Source organism: Spermophilus citellus, assembly GCF_964194105.1.
Source record: "Spermophilus citellus genome assembly, chromosome: 8".
Lineage (NCBI taxonomy): Eukaryota > Metazoa > Chordata > Mammalia > Rodentia > Sciuridae > Spermophilus > Spermophilus citellus.
Genome location: NC_138189.1, coordinates 147,806,676 through 147,829,302, shown reverse-complemented (window position 1 = coordinate 147,829,302; position 22,627 = coordinate 147,806,676). Strand labels below are relative to the sequence as shown.

The 22,627-nt window shown below is 34.1% G+C and overlaps 1 protein-coding gene across 6 annotated transcripts in view; it reads right to left on the bottom strand.

The window, feature by feature from the left end:
• SCLT1 (sodium channel and clathrin linker 1) overlaps window positions 1-22,627 on the bottom strand; it is a 174,448-nt gene that overhangs the window by 151,391 nt on the left and 430 nt on the right. For all 6 annotated transcript variants that reach the window (XR_014023321.1, XM_081304470.1, XM_081304471.1 and 3 more), the window contains exon 2: window positions 15,147-15,214. Coding sequence is in view for 5 of the 6 variants with exons in the window: in XM_081304470.1 (XP_081160596.1) it covers window positions 15,147-15,214 (68 nt within the window). In the remaining variant the exon portion in view is untranslated. The remainder of the gene's footprint in view (window positions 1-15,146; window positions 15,215-22,627) is intronic.

The window sequence follows — 22,627 nt, the reverse complement described above, 5'->3', positions numbered from 1 at the left end:
TTTTTCTTGCCCGGCTGCTACAACTTTCTTGCCGACTTTTGCTATGACTTCCACTACTATGTTGACTAAAAGTGGCAAAAATGATCTATCCTTAAAAATATTCCAAGTAGGCTTGAGAAAAACGTGCTGTTCCTGTTGGAATGTTCCATATGTTAGGCCCTTTGCACAGTTCATGTGCAATGTTCCTGTAGACTTTCTGTCTGAATGATCTATCCACTGTTGAAAGTGAAGTCCCCTATTATTATTGTATTGCTATTTACTTCTCCCTTCAGATATGATAATATTGCCTTACATATGTAGGTGCTTCAATTTTGAGTATATGTATATTTACAATTGCTGTATTTCTCTTAATGACTTGACTACTATCTTGTCTCCGACAATTTTTACTTAGTCTGTGTGCCTCACTGTAGCTCCCCCTGTGAGTGCTCACATCTCGTTCTCTGCCTGTCTGGTTTGCACCTTCATGGAGTATCTCTTCCTAATCCTTCATTTCCATCCTACGTGTGTTCTTTAAAGTTAAAATCAATCTCTTATATGCAGCACATAGTTGCAGTTTATTTTAAATTCAGTCACTTTGTGTCTTTTAATTGGAAATTTAGTTCTTCTATATTTTAATTAATTACTGCCAATACTTACTAATGCCATTTTATTTTTTTATCGGTGTTTTGTAGTTCTCATGTTCTTCTCATCTTCTCTTGCTTTCGTCCATGGTGGTTTAATAATTTTACTATAACAGTTTGCTTTAATTTTCTTCTCTTCTTCTGGGTATCTACTACAGGATTTTGCTTTGTAGTTAGTTACCATGGCCTTACATAAAATATCCCATAATTACAATAGTCCACTTTAAGCCTGTAATAAATTATCTTCAATTGCGTAAAAAATTTGTGCTTTTATACCTTGATTTCTCACAGTTTAAGTTTTTAAATCTCACAATTTACTTTTTTTCATGAGTATCCTTTAGCAAATAGTTATAGCTACTTTAAAAATTTGTCTTTTAACCTTTATACAACCACGGAAAGTGATTTATACACTATCATTACAGCATTAGAGTATTCTTAATTTGACCCAAACTTAACTTTTAGTTGATATTTTCATATTTCAACACACAACTTAAAGAATTCTCTATGATGAACCCCCTCACTTTTGTTTATCTAGAAAAGTATTTATCTCTTGTTTTTAATGGATAGTTTTGTCAGGCAAAGTATTCATGGTTGACAATCCATCCCCGCCACCATACTTTAAATACATCATCCCATTCTTTCACGGCCTGTAAATTTTCTGCTAAGAAGTCCACTAACAGTTTTCTGGAAATTACCTTGTATGTGATGAGTCTTTCTATTGTTTCTTTCAACATTCTATCTTTGATTTTGTGTGTGTGCGTGTGTGTGTGTGGTGCCGAGGATTTAATCCAGGGTCTTGTGCACCAGGCAAGCACTCTACCAACTGAGCTATATTCCCAGCCCTACCTCTTGATTTTTGACAATTTGGTAAAGTCATCTTTGGGTTGAATATGTAGTGAGACCATTGATCGTTATATTCTTCAATGTCTAAATCTCTCTCTTAAGATCTGTTAAGTTTTCAGACATTATTTTTAAAGTTTTGTGCCTTATTCCATTTTTTCCCCTAAGAGTGGTACACTGAAATGCTCAAGTTTGTTGTGTTTTCTCTCCTGAAGAATTCAGCCAGATGATCTTATGTGCTCAGAAGCCATCTACAAATGCTCATGCCCACTCTGAATGGGGGAGGGCAGTGCAAATATGGGGAGCCAGTCACAGGGCAGGGGAAGCATGAGGCACATGAAGCACTCACTGGAGTGACCTGTGGTCCAGCCAGTGGTGGTGGGATGTGTAGGTGAGGGGTCCTAAGAGTTTTGTGAGCAGTCACACTGGTAGAGTCTGCAGAGCACTAAGTAGAATACACAGCACTTTGTTAAGTTGCTATGAGTCCTGGCCTATCCTCTGTGTTTCTAACCTCTCCTAGACATTCAGCTATGCTGATACCCTCAATATTCTGAGTGGTTCAAGAAAAAAGTGGTCCTCTTGGGAATACCTGGCACAGCTAGGAAGCCACAGCACCCTTATTATGCCCACATGAAGACCTTCAGGCCAAGGGGGTCTCTCTTGTTACTAAGCAGTGCTACTTTGGGGGAGAGGTAATATGGATAAAGTGGCATTGCTTAGTCTCTTCAATGCACCGATTCTCTAAATTGTTTTGTTTTGTTTTTTGCCCCTCCAACAGAATGCTAGAACTTAGCTGCTAGACCCTTGGATTCCTAAAAAGGTACTCTTATTTGTGGATGGTTGTCAAAATGTATGGACTGAAGGGATATGATGGTAGAAAACTCCTACCTTCTTGCTCTCTATTGCTCATTTTCTACTGGTTATTTTTTTTAAAAACTGTTAAGTTTTAAGAGTATATCCCCCCCCCAAAAAAAAACCTCTCTTAGATGTACATTTGGAGACATGTCCAATAATGTATTTAAACAATATGGCAAAAATTAAAGAATTGGACAAAATCTAAATTTTCTCAAAAAGATAACAGATAATAGATTTAGTCAAAATAGTTTAATTGAATGTAATAGATAGCAGCAATAGTGTACATATTGGTAATATATGTACCAAATAGCAAAAGCAGTTCTGCAGAAGGATATGTGTAATACAATACTGTCAATTATGTTAGGGTTTAAAAATGTGACAAATGGTAACATAAAGCTATTTAGACTTGATCATACATATTAAAAGTATTAAAGTATGTGGAGTATTGAAAAGCAGTAAATTCAGGACAATGACTATCACTGGCAGAGGACAAAAAGAAATAAGCAAGGAAAAGGGTACACAGAGCGATTCAATCATTTCTATAATACTTTTTTTCTTAACAAAAACAATACAAGACAATAATTATGGCAAAAAGTTAAGAAATGACACAATCAGGTAGTGGGTACACAGGTGTTTATTTCTGTACTTGAAAGTATGCTTAAAAATGTATAAATTAAAAAAATAAATAATAGTTATATAGAAAGTATTTAATGTAATTCCTAACACATGGCAGGCTCTTAACAAAACTTAGCTCTTTAATTTTTCTTTTCTGAATATGAAAAAAACAAAACCCCAAATGTAATGGCTAACCCAAAGTACATAATTATAAGTATTCAATCCATATGGGAAGAATTAGCTCACAAAATGAAAAAATCTTCAAAATGACATGTTCACATGGTTCCAGGAGAAACAAATAAGAACTGGATAAAATAAAAAGGTAAGCTTAAAGAGTTAAAGAATGCCATCACTTGCTGCATAACATTTAGTCAACAACAGACTGCATATATAATGGGGGTTCTATAAGTTAATACCACCTATTGACATCATAGTGTGTAGGTCTGCATAATACTTTGTATGACGTTTGTATAATAATAAGAATGCATTTCTGAAAATGTGCCCCCTTTGTTAAGCGACACCACATGAGTATAAATGCATCCAGTAGCTTATGTATTCTCAGAAGGTGATTTATCCTAGGTTATTAAGACTTACCATGAGACCAGGAAACATGGGGTCTGCAGGTAAGGTAGTGGACTAAGAATTGGCTCCTCCACCACACAAGTGGAACCCAAGGGAGATCCTGTGGGTGGTCTTCCAGCATGGACTGGCAATTGCTGGGTCCTGGAGGTGCACTGATTTAGAATCTCCAGATCAAGTGGCATCCAGCAAAGAGCCTGGGGCTCGCCTAAGCCTAAACCACCTCCCCTCCAGGAGTTCTGCCTAGGGGATTCCCTTTCCCACACTAGCAAGATGACCCTGACGGTGGAGCAAGCATCACACTCCAAACATCCCCACCAACTACTGAGAAGAAAGGCTGAGCATCCTTTGAACTCCAAGGGAAACAATTCTTTAACTTTTCTTGGAGATCTTTTTTTTTTCTTTCCTGTTTCCTTTTCTCTGTGACCTTATTGTTCATGGACATTTACACATATTTATATTTATTTCATTTTTTCTTTTCTCATTTCTAGCATTTTTGAAACCAGTTAGTTTTCATGGATCAGTTTTTTTGAGTACTAGGAATTTTGATTAGTATATTTCATTTTATTTTGTATTCTTTTATTTTTAATTTTTAAAATTTTTAATTTATATATATATATATATTTTTTTTTTTCCTCTCACTGTTTCCCTTGAATCTTTTTCTCTCTTTTCTTCTTCTAATAGGCAATCTCTATTGTTCTTCCACTCTTCCTTTAATATTTTACTCTATGCTGTCTCCTCCCTCATAATCATCACATCCTGCATCACTTCTGTTCTCTCCCTGTCCACCATTCAAAAAAGTAAACCTTTTTGCAAACTCGCTATTTTTATTGTAGGGAATAACTAATCAAATCATTTGTTTATTGTGACAATATTGTCACAAAAAAAATTCACAGCAGGAATTATTTAGTTTAATGCAGCATATTGCTTGTATTGGTTATTGTTATTATTTGTTTCCCCCTAAACAGTGAGGTACTAGAAACCTTCAGGGACACTGTAAGTCTATGGGGGACAAACTCTTCTGCCTCACATCCATACTGTCAAATGAGAAATACACAAACAACATGAAAAAACAAGGAAACAAATCACCCCAAGCAAACTAAGATTCTTCAATAATAGAATCTATCACTACCACAGTGGAAGAAATGTCAGAGAAAGAGTTTAGAATGTACATAGTTAGACTGCTCTGCAAAGTAAAAGACAATGTAAGGAATATAGCAGAGAGAAAACACAGGAAGTGAGAGATCACTTCAAATAGAGATAGAAAGTCTGAAAAACTCAAGTAGAAATCCTCAAAATGAGGGAATCAACAAAAAGAATTAAAAACTGTATAGAAAGCTTCACTAACAGACTAGACCACTTGGAACACAAAGTTTCAGGCAATGAAGACAAAACATCTAATCTTGAAAATCAAGTTGACCATGGAGAAAAGTTGTTAAGAGACCATGAACAGAACTTCCAAGAAATACAGAATAACCTGAAAAGATCAAATCTAAGATTTATTGGAATAGACGAAGGATAAGAGACATAAACCAAAAGAATGCTTTTCAATGAAACAATATAAAAAAATTTCCTAAACCTAAAGAATGAAATGGAAAATCAGATACCATAGACTTACAGGACCCCAATTATACAAAATTACAACAGTTCCACATCAAGACACATTATTATGAAAATGCTTAACATACTGAATAAGGATAAAAATTAAAGTTGCAGAGAAGTCAAGTTGAATTTAGAGGGAAACCAATCCAGATCTCAGCTGATTTTTCAACCCAGGAGGTCTGAGCTAGGCACAGTGGCGCATGCCTGTAATCCCAGTGGCTCAGGAAGCTGAGGCAGGAGGATCCCCAGTTCAAAGCCAGCCTCAGCAAAAGTGACATGCTAAGCAACTCAGTGAGACCCTGTCTCTAAATAAAATACAAAATAGGGGCTGGAGATGTGGCTCAGTGGTTGAGTGCCCCAAGTTCAATCCTTGGTATCCCCTGCCAAAAAAAAAAAAAAAAAAAAAAAAAAACCCTAAAGTAAGAGGTCTTGGAATAATATATACAAGCTCTGAAAGAAAATGGATGCCAGCCAAGAATACTATACCAGGAAAATTAAACTTCATAATTGATGATAAAATAAATACCTTCCATTATCAACAAAAGTTAAAGAATTCACTAGAAAGCCTGGTCTACCAAACATACTCAATAAAATATCTCATGAAGAAGAAATGAAAAATAAAAGAGAAAAGGAGGAAACTACATTAGACTACATTAGAAGAACAGTCAGAGGAGAAACTAATTCAAATTATAAACCAAAATGACAGGGAATGTAAATCATATCTCAATAATAACACTGAATGTAAATGGACTAAATTCAACAATCAAAAGGAAAGACCAGCAGATTGGATTGAAAAAAAAAAAAAAAAAAAGACCCAACAATCCACAGACTGACAGTAAAAGGATGGGAAAAAGCATATCATTCACATGCATCTTGTAAACAGGCAGAGGTTTCCATCCTCATATCAAATAAAGTAAACTTCAAGCCCAAGTTAATCAGAAGTGACAAAGAAGGACATTTCAAAATTGCTTAAGGGAATCATATCTTAACAAGACATAACAATAATAAAATATTTATGCCCCACACAATAGAGCATCAAACAAACCCTTCTCAACTCCAATGATCAAATACATCACAACACAATAATACTGGGTGATTTCAATACACTTCTGTCACCACTGGACAGACCCTCTAAACAAAAACTAAATAAAGAAGCTACAGAACTAAAAAAAAGCAATGAAGAATTTAGACTAAACAGACATATATAGAATATTTCACCCATCAATGACTGAATAACTGTCTTCTCAGCAACACACAGATAACTTCTCTAAAACAGACCATATCTTAGGCCACTAAGCAACTCTTAGCAAATACAAAAAAAAAAAAAAAACCCAAAAAACAAAAAACTGAGATAATACCTTATATTCTAGCAGATCATAATGAAATAAAATTAGAAATCAATGATAAAATTAAAAATAGAAGCTACTCTAACACCTGGACACTTAATAATAAGCTATTGCATGACCACTGGATAGCAGAAGAAATCAGGGATGAAATTAAAAACACACAGAGGTAAATGAGAATAGTGATAGAACATATCAAATCTCTTGGACACAATGAAGGCAATACATGAGCTCATTCATTCAAAGAATATAAAGTCACCAAATAAATAACCTAACATTACATTTCAAAGCCCTAGAAAAAGAATGACAAATCGACACCAAGAGCAGAAGACAGGAAATAATTAAAATCAGAGCTGAAACCAATGAAATTGAAACAAACAAACAAAAAAAAAAAATCAAAAACCTGGTAAAAAGTTGATTCTTTGAAAAAATAAACAAAATTGATAAACCCTTAGCCAAGCTAATGATGAGAAAAAGAGACAAAACTCAAATTACTAAAATTCACAATGAAAAAGTGTATATCATTATGGACACTAATGAAATACAGATAATAATCAAAAACTATTTTGAAAATTTATACTCTAATAGAAAATTAGATTTTCTATTAGAGTATAAATTCAACAAATTTCTAGAACCATGTGACCTATCCAAATTTGAATCAGGAGGACATAGAAAATTTAAACAGATCAATTTCAAGCAATGAAATTGAAGATGCCATCAAAAGCCTACCAATAAAGAAAAGCCCAGGACCAGACAAATTCTCAGCCGAGTTCTACCAGATCGTCAAAGAAAAACATACACCAATTCTCCTCAAATTATTCCATGATATAGGAAAGAAAGGCACCCTTTCAAATTCATTCTATGAGGCTAGTATCATCCAGATACTAAAACCATACAAAGACACATCAAGGAAAGAAAATTTTAGACCATTATTCCTGATGAACATAGAAGCAAAAATTCTTAATAAAATTCTGGCTAACTTCATAGAAAAACATACTTTAAAAGATATTTCACCATGATCAAGTGGGATTCATCCCAAGGATGCAAGGCTGATTCAACATATGGAAATCAATAATGTAATTCATCATATTAATAGACTTAAAGAAAAAGCACTTGACAAAATACAGTACCCATTCATGTGCAAAACACTGGGAAAACATACTCAATATTATAAAAGGTATATATGCTAAACCCAAGGCCAACATCATTATACATGGAGAAAAGTTGAAAGCATTCCCACTAAAAACTGAAACAAGACAGGGATGTTCTTTTTCACCACTTCTATTCTACATAGTTCTGGGAACTCCACCTAGAGCAATTAGACAGAAGAAAGATTAAGGGGCTACAAATAGGAAAAGAAGAGCTCAAACTATCACTATTTGCTGAGGACATGACTCTATATTTGGAAGGCCCAGAAAACTTCTAGAACTCATAAATTCAGCAAAGTAGATGGATATAAAATCAACACACATAACTCAATTGTGTTCCTATGCATTGGTGATGAATCAACTATAAGAGAAATTAGGAAAACTATCCTATTCACAATAGCCTCAAAAAGGGGTGGGAGGAATCAATCTAACAAAAGAGGTGAAAGACCTCTACAATGAAAACTACATAATTCTAAAGAATAAAACTGAAGAAGACCTTAGAAGATGGAAAGATCTTCCATGTTCTTAAATAGACAGAATTAATAATGTTAAAATGACCATACTACCAAAAGTACTGTACAGATTTAATGCAATTCCTATTAAGATTCTGATGACATTCTTCATAGAAATAGAAAAGGCAGTCATGAAATTCATTTGGAAAAATAAGAGACTCAGAATAGTCAAAGCAAACCTCAGTGAGAAAAGTGAAGCAGGAGGCATCACAATACCAGACCTTAAATTACACTAAAGAGCTGTAGTAACAAAAACAGCATGGTATTGGCACCAAAATAGACATGAAGATCAATGGTACAGAATAGAGGACACAGAGGCAGTTATTTTAAACTACACAAAGGCACCATAAGCATACACTGAAGAAAATATAGCCTCTTCAACAAAGAGTTCTGGGAAAACTGGATATCCATATGTAACCACATGAAACGAGAGCTCTATCTCTCACTCTGCACACAACTCAAAATGGATCAAGGACCTAAGCATTAGACCAGAGACCCTGTACATACTAGACGAAAAAGTAAGTTCAACTCTCCATCATGTCTGCTTAGGAACTGAAATCCTCAACAAGATTCCTAAAACACAAGAAGTAAAATCAAGAATCAATAAATGGGATGGTATCAAATTAAAAAGCTGCTTCACAGCAAAGAAAACAATTAAGATGTGAAGAGAGAGCCTACAGAATGGGAGAAAATCTTTACCACCCACACCTCAGGTATAGCATTAATCTCCAGGATATATAAAGAACTCAAAGAACTTAACACCCAAAATAAAAAAAAAAAAACCCAATCAATAAATGGATTAAGGAATTGAACAGACACGTCACAGAATAAATATGGTCATTTAACAAATATATGAAAAAATGTTCAACATCTTTAGCAAGAGAAATGCAAATTAAAACTACACTGAAATTTCATCTCACTCTAGTCAGAATGGCAATTATTAAGAATACAATAACAATAAATGTCAGTGAAGATGTGAAGAAAAAAGTACACTTATACATTGCTGGAGGGACTGCAAATTGGTGCAACCACTATGGGAAGCAGAATGGAGATTCCTCAAAAAAAACTGGAAATGGAACCACCATTTGACCCAGTTATCCCACTCCTTGGTATATACCCAAATGACTTAAAATCAGCATACTACAGTGATGCAGCCACATCAATGTTTATACCAGCTCAATTTCAAATAACTAAGCTATAGAACCAACCTAGGTACCCTCAACAGATGAATGGATAAAGAAAATGTGTTATACACATACAATGGAATATTACTCAGCCATAAAGAGGAATGAAATTATGGCATTTGCCAGTAATGGATGGAACTGGAGACTATCATGCTAAGTGAAATAAGCCAATCCCAAAAAACCAAAGGCCAAATGTTCTCTCTGATATGAGGATGCTGACTCACAATAGGTGGGAGTGAGGAGGTATGCCAGATTGGACAGGGCAGAGTTGGGGGGACAGGAGGGAAGATGGAAATGGGAAAGACTGTAGACATAATTAGTTATATCATGAATCAGACATAACTTTCCTATGTTTATATATGAATACACCAAATTAGTGATAGCTAAATGAATAATGAGTAAATTTCTCTGATTATTCAGAAAGTAGTTGTTATTCTAAAAAAATGTAGTAGTCTACTAATGCTTAACACATTAAGTCCAAACTCCTCAACTTAACCATTCACGACTCCCTACAATATACTGTTTTTAATGTTATTTTCCTTTACTTCTCTCATGTATCCAAACACCACATAAACTGAAGTATATTTTATTTACTAAATACAGCTCTCACTTTCTTGCCTCCTTTGGCCTCTCATCAGATCAGTGGGTGCATCTAAAATGCTTTCATCACCCCCTCTTTTGGCCTCCAATCAAGTTCTTTTGAAATATTACCTACTCTTTATTGCCTAACAAATATGCTATATTCTTTAAAATGTTTCTCAATTTCTCCAACTATATTTCTTTTGTGACATATTTGGTTTTAATGCTTTTAAGATATAATTACATACCCTTTTACCCAGTTATTTAATATTTGTATCACCACATCTTGTTTTTAAGCTCCTTTGATATGGTCATTTTATTTTATTCACATCACTAAAGAACTTGGCATGGTTCCTTGCATAAATGTAGTACTCAATAAGTATTAATAAATTGAATTCTGTGAAAACAATGTTTAAAAATATATTGTAGTAACAGTTGCTGAGGAATAAAAATGAATGACCTGATAATCCAAAGCAATTATAAAAGGTATAAGATTCCTAGAATAAACATGATAAATTTACTTATATTTTAAAAAAGTCTTTGGAAGAATAAAAAATGTAGATTTAGCAATCCCTTCCCAGTTGATAGTGAAATTTTTAGAAAAAAAGATTCCATTACTTAATAATACAAGATGTAGTTGAAAAAAATCGTGCTGGGCAGAATAAGACTAAAACTGACTATATAAACATTTGTAAATGACTTTTCTACATTCTTTAAAAAAAATGAACAAACTATGCTAAATAAACAAAATATTTATAGAACTTTATATATAGTGAATCTTTAAAAAACCTGATCCTCATTAATTTCTATTAATCTTTGATTTCATGATGACTTTGTAAGATGATGGTGACTGTGAAACACAGAAAAAAAAAGTCAATAGATTGCAGTTAGGTAAGGACATTCTCTGGATATTTTTCTTCCTCTAACAAAATTATGCACTCATCAAACATTCTAATTACAATTCTGAGTTTTTAATTTTGCCTTTGATTCTAATCAGTATTGTCTATCAAATAAGTAAATGGCATACTCCCCATCCATTTATTCCCCAAATAAAGTACAGCCTAACTAGCATTTTGTGATGATGTTCTTGTACATTTCAGAGGATTTCAGCAAATCCTTTAAGCTTTTCATTCAGATCATAGGGAGAGTGATTTTCATCTTTTATCAGTACAGCATAAGATAAACAGCATAAGAAATTGCTAAACTCAGTTGGATCATTGTTTAAAAAATGTGTTAAATAATATCTTACTGTCATAGGATAATGAAAAATCAGTGCTTCAAAGGTTTATATGGATGATTCATCAGATTGGAAGTCTAGAACTACACTGATCAATGCAAGAGCTATAAGCATATAAGACTAGCTAAACCTAATTTCATTCATTTAAAAGCCAAATTAAATTTAAAAATTCACTTTCTCATGTGTAGTAGCCTAATTTCAAATGCTCAAAGCTTCATGAGACTAGTAGCTACCAAAATGGACAGTGCACAATTGTATATTTCCATCAGAGAAAGTTCTATCAGACAACAATGTCCTGAAAGCTTGGTATGTGACTCAAGTCAAAGAGTACAGATAGAGTGCTGTATTTAACCTGCTGAGTCTTATATCTGTTAACCCACAGCGCCTTAGTGTCTGCTTCCATGCAATTTTCATACATCCACTATTTGATCTGAGTTGGGAACAACTCCTGCATACTGCATAAAACATGCCAAATCCTTTCCTTTCTCAGGGCCTCTTCTTGGTACAGTCTTTGGTTAGTTCTTTATTTTCTGTTCTATCTTGAGTTAGAAAGGCCTTCTCTGACCTTCCAAAAACAGGTCTCTGTTACCCGACGGCCTACAAAGACTGTATCACAGTTCCCTTTTTATTTTCTTTGTAGAATTTTGTAATTTTAATTATTTAATTAATTCATATATCTTCCAAGGGAGGAGGATCCTTCATCTATCTTTTTCATAGCTCTGGCTCCAGAGCTTACCTAGCACAGGCGTACGTTGAGTGAATAAATTAGTGTTTGTTGAGTAAGCCAATGTCCTTCCCCACCAGAACACACTCACACAGCTCTGGCATTGTGCTTTTAGGTTATTCCTTACATCCTTTTAATTGCAGCTTAACATGTCTTTTTTTTCCTAGCAGACTATTCTTTTTAAATTTTAATTTTGTTTACAAGGGATAATGAGAAAAAAGAGAATTCCCAAGATAGAGGAGGAAAATATTTTTAGGATAGCTTTCAGAAAAAGTAACTTATTTTTAATATTTCACCCTGTCTCCTCAGCATATCCAGAGAGAGCCAAAATATTAGCCTCGCCTCTCAGTACACACATACTGCCATGGCACAGGTTACAAAGAGGATTCAATTAGCCTGGGTGCAAGAAAAGGCAAGTATGCAGTAGAAACAAACAAACAACAACAACAACAACAAAAAAAAAAAAACAGGAAGAAAGAATTAGGAAAAGACAGAAATTAATTTCCCACTCACTTCTTAAATGAAATATTTTCTAATTTTGCATATTTTTCATCTAGTGCCCATTACGACACTTTCAGAGTACAATGCCACTGGAAATATTTTCTACTTATATAGAGAATAAAAAATAATTTAAAAAGAAACTAAATTTCATAAGAATCCTGAAGGGATCATTTAATAAACAGTTACTATTTAAAATATCTTTAAAAAGTTACAAATAATTATAAATGCAGAAATAAGATTTTTTAAAAAGCTGATTATATTATGAATATATAATGAGCCAGATACTTAATATATTAAATATATAAGTTTTTCAACCTATTGAAAGACTCCAATATTCAGAGATGTTCATAGAATTTAAGTATAGCTAGTTCTAAAGATAACATGTATTCTTCTAAGAACAATACTCTTCAAATGGTCATTTTAAAAAGCAATTCACAAAACTTACTTTGCTCCAATATAAGCTCACATGAACATTTTATACTAATACCACTAAAGGATTTTTCACCATTACACATCTAATTTTCATTCACAAAAAATATTTTTGAAGTTCAAACTAAAAATACAAGAAATATCAAATTCCTGCAACTTTATTTTTCCAATATTGGAAAACCATAAAATATGTTCATCTAACACAAGTCCTGGTAATTCTAGGGTACCTCATGTACCATCTTGAAAAATAAAATGACAAAATATGCACTTGTATTTCCTAAGCTGATCATAACATTTCACATCTCCCTAACTTTCACTATATGTGACAATTCAAATCATGTTGAAAGATCATCAGGTAGGGATGGAGGGGAAAGATCAAGAAATATTGATTAAGCACCTCCTGATAAGAACTGCTCTAGACATCTGGGACACATAGCTGTGTGGAGGCAAAAAATTCATGAAGGATTTCTACTGCTTGCAGTAGCAACCAAATGACAGAGACAAGAGATCTGAGCCTGTGCTTCTGGGTCCCCTGTGCTCCTTGATAATATTTCCTGTGTACTTTTTCCCTTACTATAAAATGAACAGAAAACAAACAAACAAACAAAATTCTCCTGAGGATTTTTTTCCAGAAATTCAATTAATGTTTCTGGACTAAAGAACCTCAAAAGGAACACTCACTGCATAGGCCGAGACTATGGGCATTATGGAGAAAGCAGACTAATCTCCCTCTCTGCTTTTGTATCACTTCCCTTCTCAGATCACAAACTATGTAGTAAAAAGCAGGACCCATGGGGATGGGAGTTTTGAAACAGCAACATGTGCTAAAGATACGGGGGACTGTAGAGGAATCTTAGGCAGGAACAAAATGCTACCACTAAAAATAAGAGATAGGAATCAGGATTTGACTGATGTGTGTATAAGAGAACCTGCACCTTCAGAGAATTAAAAGAGGTATAATTGCTCTGAAAGGGTATACTTTTGGGTGAGTGCAGATTTGTCCCTCTTGGTCTGCTACCCTCAGGCTTCAACTAATTATAATCACAATGCATAATGCAGGTACATCTGAAGGGCTATCTGGATCACTGCTACGCTATCTGGTAAAACCATCTTTAATAATCAAGTCAGTCATAGCTTCAAGCAGATGCATTGCAATAACTTGCCCAGAGATCTTTTCAGGTCTATGCTACAAAATATTCAGCAGAGGCACAACAAAACAGAACAATCAAAAACCCTAAGGAAACTAATGAAATTAAAGGTTGTTGGATTATGAAAGATTTTCTATCATTTAATTGATTACAGTTCTTTGTTAAGTATCCATAAAAAAGTAATATAGGGCTGGGGATGTGGCTCAAGCGGTAGCGCGCTCAACTGGCACGCGTGCGGCCCGGGTTCGATCCTCAGCACCACATACAGCACTACATACAAAGATGTTGTGTCCGCCGAGAACTAAAAAATAAATATTAAAAATTCTCTCTCTCTCTCTCTCTCTCTCTCTCTCTCTCTCTCTCTCTCTCTCTCTCTCCTCGCTCTCTCTTTAAAAAAAAAAAAGTAATATATATAAAAAATAACCTGATAATCACAGTGAATAGAGGATGGATAGCTTTAGGATTCTATGGACTCTTGAGTTCAATTTTTGGAAGTAAAAACACAGAGCAACAACCGAACATTGAGGATACATTAAAAAATTTATAACTATATTCAAGCCAAATAAACTGGTCCTTTCTAATACCTCAAAAACGACTTCTTCATTTTTTATACATTAAAAACATTTCTGTTCCAATAATAAGATACACTTAGGCAAAACAAAACATTCATTGTTTCAGAAGAAAACCATTGCTAATCTAGGAGCCACCACTGTTCTTTTAATACTCTATACATGGAGTTCAATAAGAAATCTTAATGGTTAAAAAACTTCTTTACACCCAAAATTTTTATTAAAACATGATATTCAAGGAAATAAATATTTTAAAAATTCTATATATTACTATTTGAGTTAATTTATACTTCTGTCACAATTTATGAGAATTGAGAGTTATAGCACACAATTAGATACATTTTTAGAAACAAATTTAGGATGTTTGAAAACCTGAATGAATTTTATTTTTGGAACTCACAAGACATTTTAACACCACGCATTCCTCCAACATTGAGGGAGAATAAGCAATTCTTGTGGACAAGAAGTGTATTTTCATTAAGCAAAAACAAACTTTCCTCTTACAAGAATCGAAGTTGTAAGCAAAATTTCAAAGTGTTGTAGACAACTTCACATGAGAATAATTTTAAGTAGAACTTATACTATATGTATATTGATTTATATAGATATATTTACAACTAAATATGAATCTGGCTCATTAGGCCTTAATTAACTTACATACCTGTATAGATGAATGTTTGGAAAATTTTTCCATTTGATGTGTCCCAAAATCTTCATTTAGTCTTTGATCTGAAACAAAGGGAAAAACCAATTTAAGCTCATTGGGTAATGTTCAGCTTTTTAAAACTAGACAAATAGTAGTAGTTATTTGATATAACCTGTGAAAAATGGTTAGAGTCCACTTCCACTGCTCCTCAACATAAGATGAACAATTAATTTCAACATACTATTTAAGAACTTAAAATGAGTCCCTTTTGTATACCTATACAACCTAACCACTGTAAATGGGGGGGAAAAAAGCTTTGGATTTTGGATTTTCAGATTAGAAATGCTCAATCTGTAATAGGGGGGAAAAAAAGCCTGAAGCTACAAATCCATTCCAAAAAAGCTGGAAAAAAAAAAAAAAAGAACAGCACATTAAACCTAAAGAAAGTTAAATGAGGGAAATAATAAAGATAAACCCAGAGGACAAATACAAAATAAACTTACAAAAAGAAGATCAAAACTACTAATCTCGGCCAGGCATGGTAGTGCAAACCTACAATCCCAGAGTCTCAGGAAGCTGACGCAGGAGGATCACAAGTTCAAAGCCAGCTTCAAAAACTTATGAGGACCTAAGCAACTTAGAAAGACCTTGTTTAAAAATAAAAAGGGCTGGGGATGTGAGTGGTTAAGCACCCCTGGGTTCAATCCCAGTATATATATATATATATCAAGAATGTCAAAGAAGAATTGATGAAATTCAAGATAATTTTATGACAAAGTATTTCATAATATGATAATGAAAACTTACAAAAGCACAGAATAAATATCATAGTAAGGTAAAAAATGTTGAAAACTTTCTCTTGAAAATCAGGCTGACACAAGGATAAATTCTCATGATATTTACTCAACACTCTAGTGGAAGTGTAAGTTAATGCAATAAGGCAATAACTAAAAGAAACAAAAAGTATAAAGGCCATAAATAAAGAAAACCCTGTTATTTTTTATAATTAAAAGTGTGTATGCAGTTAATGCAAAAGAATACAAAGGGAAAAAATCTTAAAATCAATAATCAAGTTTAATAAGGTTGTTAGACAAGAAATAAAAAAAATAATTATACAAAAAAATGACAGGTTATATAATACTAGAAAACAATAAAAGATGTCATTTGCAGTATCATCAAATAACATCAATGGCTAGGAATAAATATAACCAAAGAAGTATAAGACCCTTACACACACGTGCACACACACACACACACACACACACACACACACACAAAAAAAACCCCTGAAACACCCAGGAGAGAGAAATTACAGACCTAGATAAATGACTTAAGAGATATTCATGGTTTACCGTAAAACTGTCAATTCTCCCAACACTGATCTATAGATTCAGTGCAATTCCTATCATACTCAAAAAAATTATAGAAATTGAAAATCTGATTCTAAAATATAGATGGAAATGCAAAGAAAATAGCCAAGACTAATGAACATGAACAGATTATGTCTATGTACAATGATATGAATAAATCTGAAATCTCAGGTTGGAGAAAACAAGTCACACATAAAAGAACACAGTTTATGATCTTGTATTTTAAACTTCAACCCAGGTAAAACTAAATTATAGTGTAAAATTAAAGACCCTGGTTACCTTTGACGATATTTGAAGAGAAGGAGTGGTTGTTCTGAAGTTCTAGCGATGTTCTATTTCTTGACCTTAGTTGTGGTTTCATAAGTATTGTACTTTGTAATACTTCACTAGGCTTTATATTCATATTTTCTGTTGTGTTATGTTACAGATAACCAAATACATACATATTAACCAGTTGCTTCTGTAACTGGTGTAGTCATTTATTGATGATATCTTTTGTGATAACCAAGTTTTTATTTCTAATGTAGTCTATTCATATATTTTGTCCTTTCACTTAAAAAAAAAAACTCTATTGAGGAAATCTTCCCCATCCTGAAGATATAAAGATACCCTCTTATGCTTTTTTTCTGAAAGTTTAAAGAAAATTTATTCCTTCAATCAATCTGGAGATGATTTTTTTACATACTGTAGGAAAGATAAACTTTTATTTTTCTTTCCTGTTTGGATGGCCAATTATCCCAGTATCATTCACTGAGCAATTTGAACTCTTCCCACTGGTTTGTATATTGCTTTATCTTATAATAAGTATTTATGAACGTGTGAATCCATTTCTGAATTTTTATTTCACTGACCCATGATCTATCAATTTGCAAAGATTATATTGAGTGAATAATTGGATGTTAAGTTTTAATACCTAGTAAAACGAAATTTCCCACCTGGCTTCTCTTTAAACTCTTGATTACTTGTTCACAAAGCTTTTAGAACTAGATTGTCAAAATGGATTGCATTTTGTGGGAGATTTGTGGGAGAACTGACATATTTACCATACGGAGTTCTCTAAGATATAATTTGATGTTTCTTCGTGAATCTAAATATTCTTTTGTAAACTATATAATTTTATAATGGCAAGCTATCTTTTCATTGCTTGAATCAGCCCAATAATTAAATGAATGTATGTATATGTACATAAACACACACACACACACACACACACACACACACACACACACAAATTCACTGCTGGATTTGTTAAAACTTTATTTTGGATTTTAGTTCCAATACACATAAGTAACATGAGTTTATAATTTTCCTTTCTTGCAAGTCTATTTTTTAGGGAATAGTTAAAAACATGGACAACAAAACCAGACTGCCTGGGTTCAATTCCCAGGTCAGCCACATACTGGTTATTAGTTAACCTTGAGTTTGAGGTGGTTATCCAGTTGAGATCTGTGGGTATGGGACAACAGGCTCTGAGCATAACAGTAAAGGCAAAGTAAGGGGCTGGGGATGTGGCTCAAGCGGTAGCGCGCTCGCCTGGCATGCGTGCGGCCCGGGTTCGATCCTCAGCACCACATACAAACAAAGATGTTGTGTCCGCCGATAACTAAAAAATAAATATTAAAAATTCTCTCTCTCTCTCTCTCTCTCTCTCTCTCTCTCTCCCCCTCCTCTCTCACTCTCTTTAAAAAAAAAACAAAAAGGCAAAGTAAGCAGCTGATCCCTGGATAAGGTGTTACTGGGCATATGCTATATAGAAGTAGGGGAATAATCATACTAATAACTTACAAAAGAGTAGATGGATAATGCACAGCAGTTATAGCCTATGCAAGAAAGTAATAAAAATGAACTGGAGAATGGAAGACAATAAAGAGTTCATAGAATAGAAGTTTTGATGAGGTCAAAGAATAGTTGTAGCTGGAGTAAGATACTTGAGTTTAAAACATCAAAAGTGGGGCAACTTAAGAGTACTTTTGCTTATGCCCATAAAGATACAAACAAAACCCAAATAAGTCAAGTGTGTAGGCCATCAGACATCAGATAATGGTGACTAGAGATATGGCACAAATGAGATAAGCTCTAGGACTGCCTCCATTGAATGACTGGAGAGACTTTTCAGCTCATGGTACAGGGAGAGAACATGAGGCAAACACCATCAGGCTGCAACAAAAAGATGGAGCAGAGATTTGGTGGAGACCAACTGAAGTAGAACTGGCAGGAAACAATACAGGTTATCCAAAGTGCTTGGTACCAGAAGTGTTTCAGATTTGGGAGTTCCTTGGATTTTGGAATATTTGCATAGACTTTAATAGTTAAGCATCCTAATCAAAAATCGGAAAAGCTCCAAAATCTATAAGTTTTTCATGACAATGCTCAAAAGTTTTGGATTTCTAAGCACTGCAAACTTCACATCTTTGAAATAGCAATGCTCAATCTATATAAGAGAGAAGGTTTCACAGAGAAAGAACTCTGAGAATTTAAGATCTAAAGAGATTACTCTTTAAGTACACAACAAAGTAATGAATAGCTTTCTATTTAAGAAGTTGAATTTGTAGTTTAAGATCCTTCCACAAAGAAAACTCCAGGTCCACTTGGCTTCACTGGTGAATTCTACCAAACAATTAAAGGACAAAATATACCAATCCTACACAAACACTCACAAAAAATTCAAGAGGACAAAATGTTTCCTATGTAATTCTAAGAGGTTAGCATTACCTGATATCAAAAATCAGACAGACATTAGAAGAAAGCAAGTAAAAAAGAAAGGGGATGGTTGGTTTCATGAACATAGATATTAAAATTTTAAGCAAACTTGGATAAAATCAAATTCAACAATGTAGAAAAAGGTTTATATTACACAGTAGAGTTTATCTCAGAAAGGCTGGTGGATTTAACATCTGAAAATTAATCAGCATAATTTTCCCTATTAAAGTAAAAATTGAAAAAAACATGATCATATCAGTGGATTCAGAAAAAGCATTTGAAAAAATACCTAGTATCCATTCCAATAAAATCTCTTGGCAAACTAGAAATCCATCCCATTTATTGATTCTTGGTTTTAATTCTTACACCAAAGGAGTCTTATTAAGGAAGTTGGGACCTAATCTGACATGATGGAGATTTGGGCCTACTTTTTCTTCCATTAGGTGCAAGTTCTCTGGTTTAATTCTAGGTCCTTGATCCACTTTGAGTTGAGTTTTGTGCATGGTAAGAGAGAGAGGTTTAATTTCATTTTGTTGCAGATGGATTTCCAGTTTTCCCAGCACAATTTGTTAAAGAGGCTATCTTTTCTCTAATATATGTTTTTGGCATCTTTGTCTAATATGAGAGAACTGTAATTATGTGGGTTTGTCTCTGTGTCCTCTAATCTGTACCACTGGTCTACACAGGTCTATTTTGGTGCCAATACCATGATGTTTTTGTTACTATTGCTTGGTAGTATAGTTTAAGGTCTGGAATAGTGATGCCGCCTGCTTCACTCTTCTTGCTAAGAACTGCTTTGGCTATTTTGGGTCTCTTATTTTTCCAGATGAATTTCATGATTGCTTTTTCCATTTCTATGAGGAATGTCATTGGGACTTTGAATGGGACTGCATTGAATCTGTATAGTGCTTTTGGTAGTATGGTCATTTTTTTTTTTTTGATGATATTAATTCTGCCTATCCAAGAACAAGGTAGATGAAAAAGAACAAACTTAAACTTTGATTTCAAGAGTTATCATAAAGCTGTAATAATCAAGATAGTGGGGTACTAGTGTCCAGGTATACAAATAGATCAGTGGAACAGAGTTCAGAAATAAATCAACACACATTAGACAACTGATTTTTAGCAAAGGTACAAAAGTAATCTGGTAGAGAAATAATTGTCTTTTTGATTTAGCAATCACATACACACAAAAAAAGTGAACCTGGACTCTTACCTTTTACCTTGGACAAAATTTTACTATTTAACAGTGGATCTAAACATAAAACCTAAAACTACAAAACTTCTTAAAGAAAATCTTGCAGCCCTGAACTAGGCAATGATTTCTTAGATATGACACCAAAAGCACAACTCATAAAAGAAACAAATTAAAAACTTCTGCTCTAATAAAGGCACAGTTAAGAGAATGAAAAGAAAAAAAATGAGTACATCACTGACCATAACTACAGGAATGAAAACATTGTTCCTCAAACTGATCTTTAAAAAGTCCCTCTTTGAACAGGTCCCTTAAGGACTATCAGACCCCCCTTTCCAGATGGAGGTGGAAAATGGTACACTGCCAATATGCTAGAAGTTTACTCTACTAGAAGAATGACTGGATATAGAGCAGTCTGTGCTTATCACATATAAAGATGAAAAAGTAATTCTTAAAGGTAATGGAATGTAGAGCTACCACATCAAAAATACCAAACCAAACAAAACAAAACCGTCTTGAATGAGACTATCAAATTCAAATGGGAAAAATGAAAAGAAGAAATCAAGATCCATGGAAGTCAATGTAGAGAAGGTGAGAGGCAGGTGGGAAGACAGAACCCATCTACTCTGTCTGAGCTTGTGTATAGGTTGGTTCTCTTAGTGGGGTAACCTATCACCTTTAACTGGCATGTAAGGTATATTTAAAGGAAAAAGAAGAAGGGTCATAGACCCTCATTCTCATGTCTTCATGCAAACCCTACCATTCTATGCTCCACTTTCATGCATAAATAGTTATTTCAAGACTGTGAATCTTTTCTTCTTCTATTTGAGATTTCCTTCCTCCGCTCCACCTGTCTTCTGAACTAGCTAATTTACTTCTTTTTCAAGAAGTAAATTACTATGCTTTGACTGTCTTATTTGGTTATTGGTCTAGTATTTAGATCTCAGTTTTATCTAAGAATTATGACTGGCTCATTCTTCTATAACTCATTCTTTCTAAAACTCAGGTATTCTCCCCACCCTAGCCAATCTCCTTACCATGCAATTCCTGTCCCACATCACTCAGATGGTGGCCCGTTAGTCATACTACAGAGCAGGGTTATTTCTAATGCTAATGTTATAGTATTACAGTGTTGTCAATTATGTTAGACACTGTGTGTGTATTGTATGTAATATAAACCAGAAATCATGCTAAGGGCTTTACTTGCATCATCCAAGTCTCAGAACTCCATAAGGGTTGTTGTGTTTATATACTAATTTTAGAAATGAGAAAACTCAGGCTCAAAGAAGCTAAGAAACTTGCCCAAGGCCAAAGACTTGAAAAGAGGCAGAGTGAGGAATACTAAGGACCCACACAGACTAAACTCAGAGGCTAAATTCTTAACCACTGGCTTATGATTCCAAAATGGAACTTACAGCCTTTTTTCTACCATCCCCATTGCTCAAGCCAAAAACTTGAGTTGCCCCCTTCCTCCTTCCAAATTCCTTGATCTTCAATCTATCTGCATCTGCCTTAATTCAGTTCTTACCTGAATAATGACAACAGTTACTTGATGGCATTCTTCTATCAAGCAAGTTCTTCAAAACAGCCAGACTGGCCTTTCCAAATCACAATTCGATCATGTCAATTTCAACTGAATTCCTTGCAGTGTTATTATATATAACCTATGCAATGATCCAAATTCCTCAGCACATGGAAGACAAGGCTTTTGACCATCCAGTTTCGTTCCTGCGCTTCAATACCACTTACTATTTCCCTATATAAACCTCCATATTCCATTCATGCCAACCTTGTTGCAAATCTTTAAACAAACTGTATTCTTAATCCTTCAATACTGCAAACACTGTACTATTTGGGATATCTATGTAGTTCTCACACACACACAAAAAAATTATGCTGATACTTCGAGTTTCGGCCCAAATAGCATTTCCTTGAGAGTAGTTTAATAATAATTTTTTTAGCACAATGTATCTGACACTACTCTAAACCCTTTATGTATTTTGATGCCTGTTTAATAATTCCAATTATCCTATGAGGAAACTGATAATTAGAGAGCCAGCAGTTGCTGCCACTTTGATGTATCTGTGGGATTCATATATTTCCCTCCAAGAATTTAACACTGTTCTCTTCATCTCTGCTTGTATAGTGCCTGGCACATAATAGAAACAGTAGTTCAATGAGCATCCTCTAAACAAATGGCGAGTGCTGTGCCTCTGGGTTCTCAGTTCTCC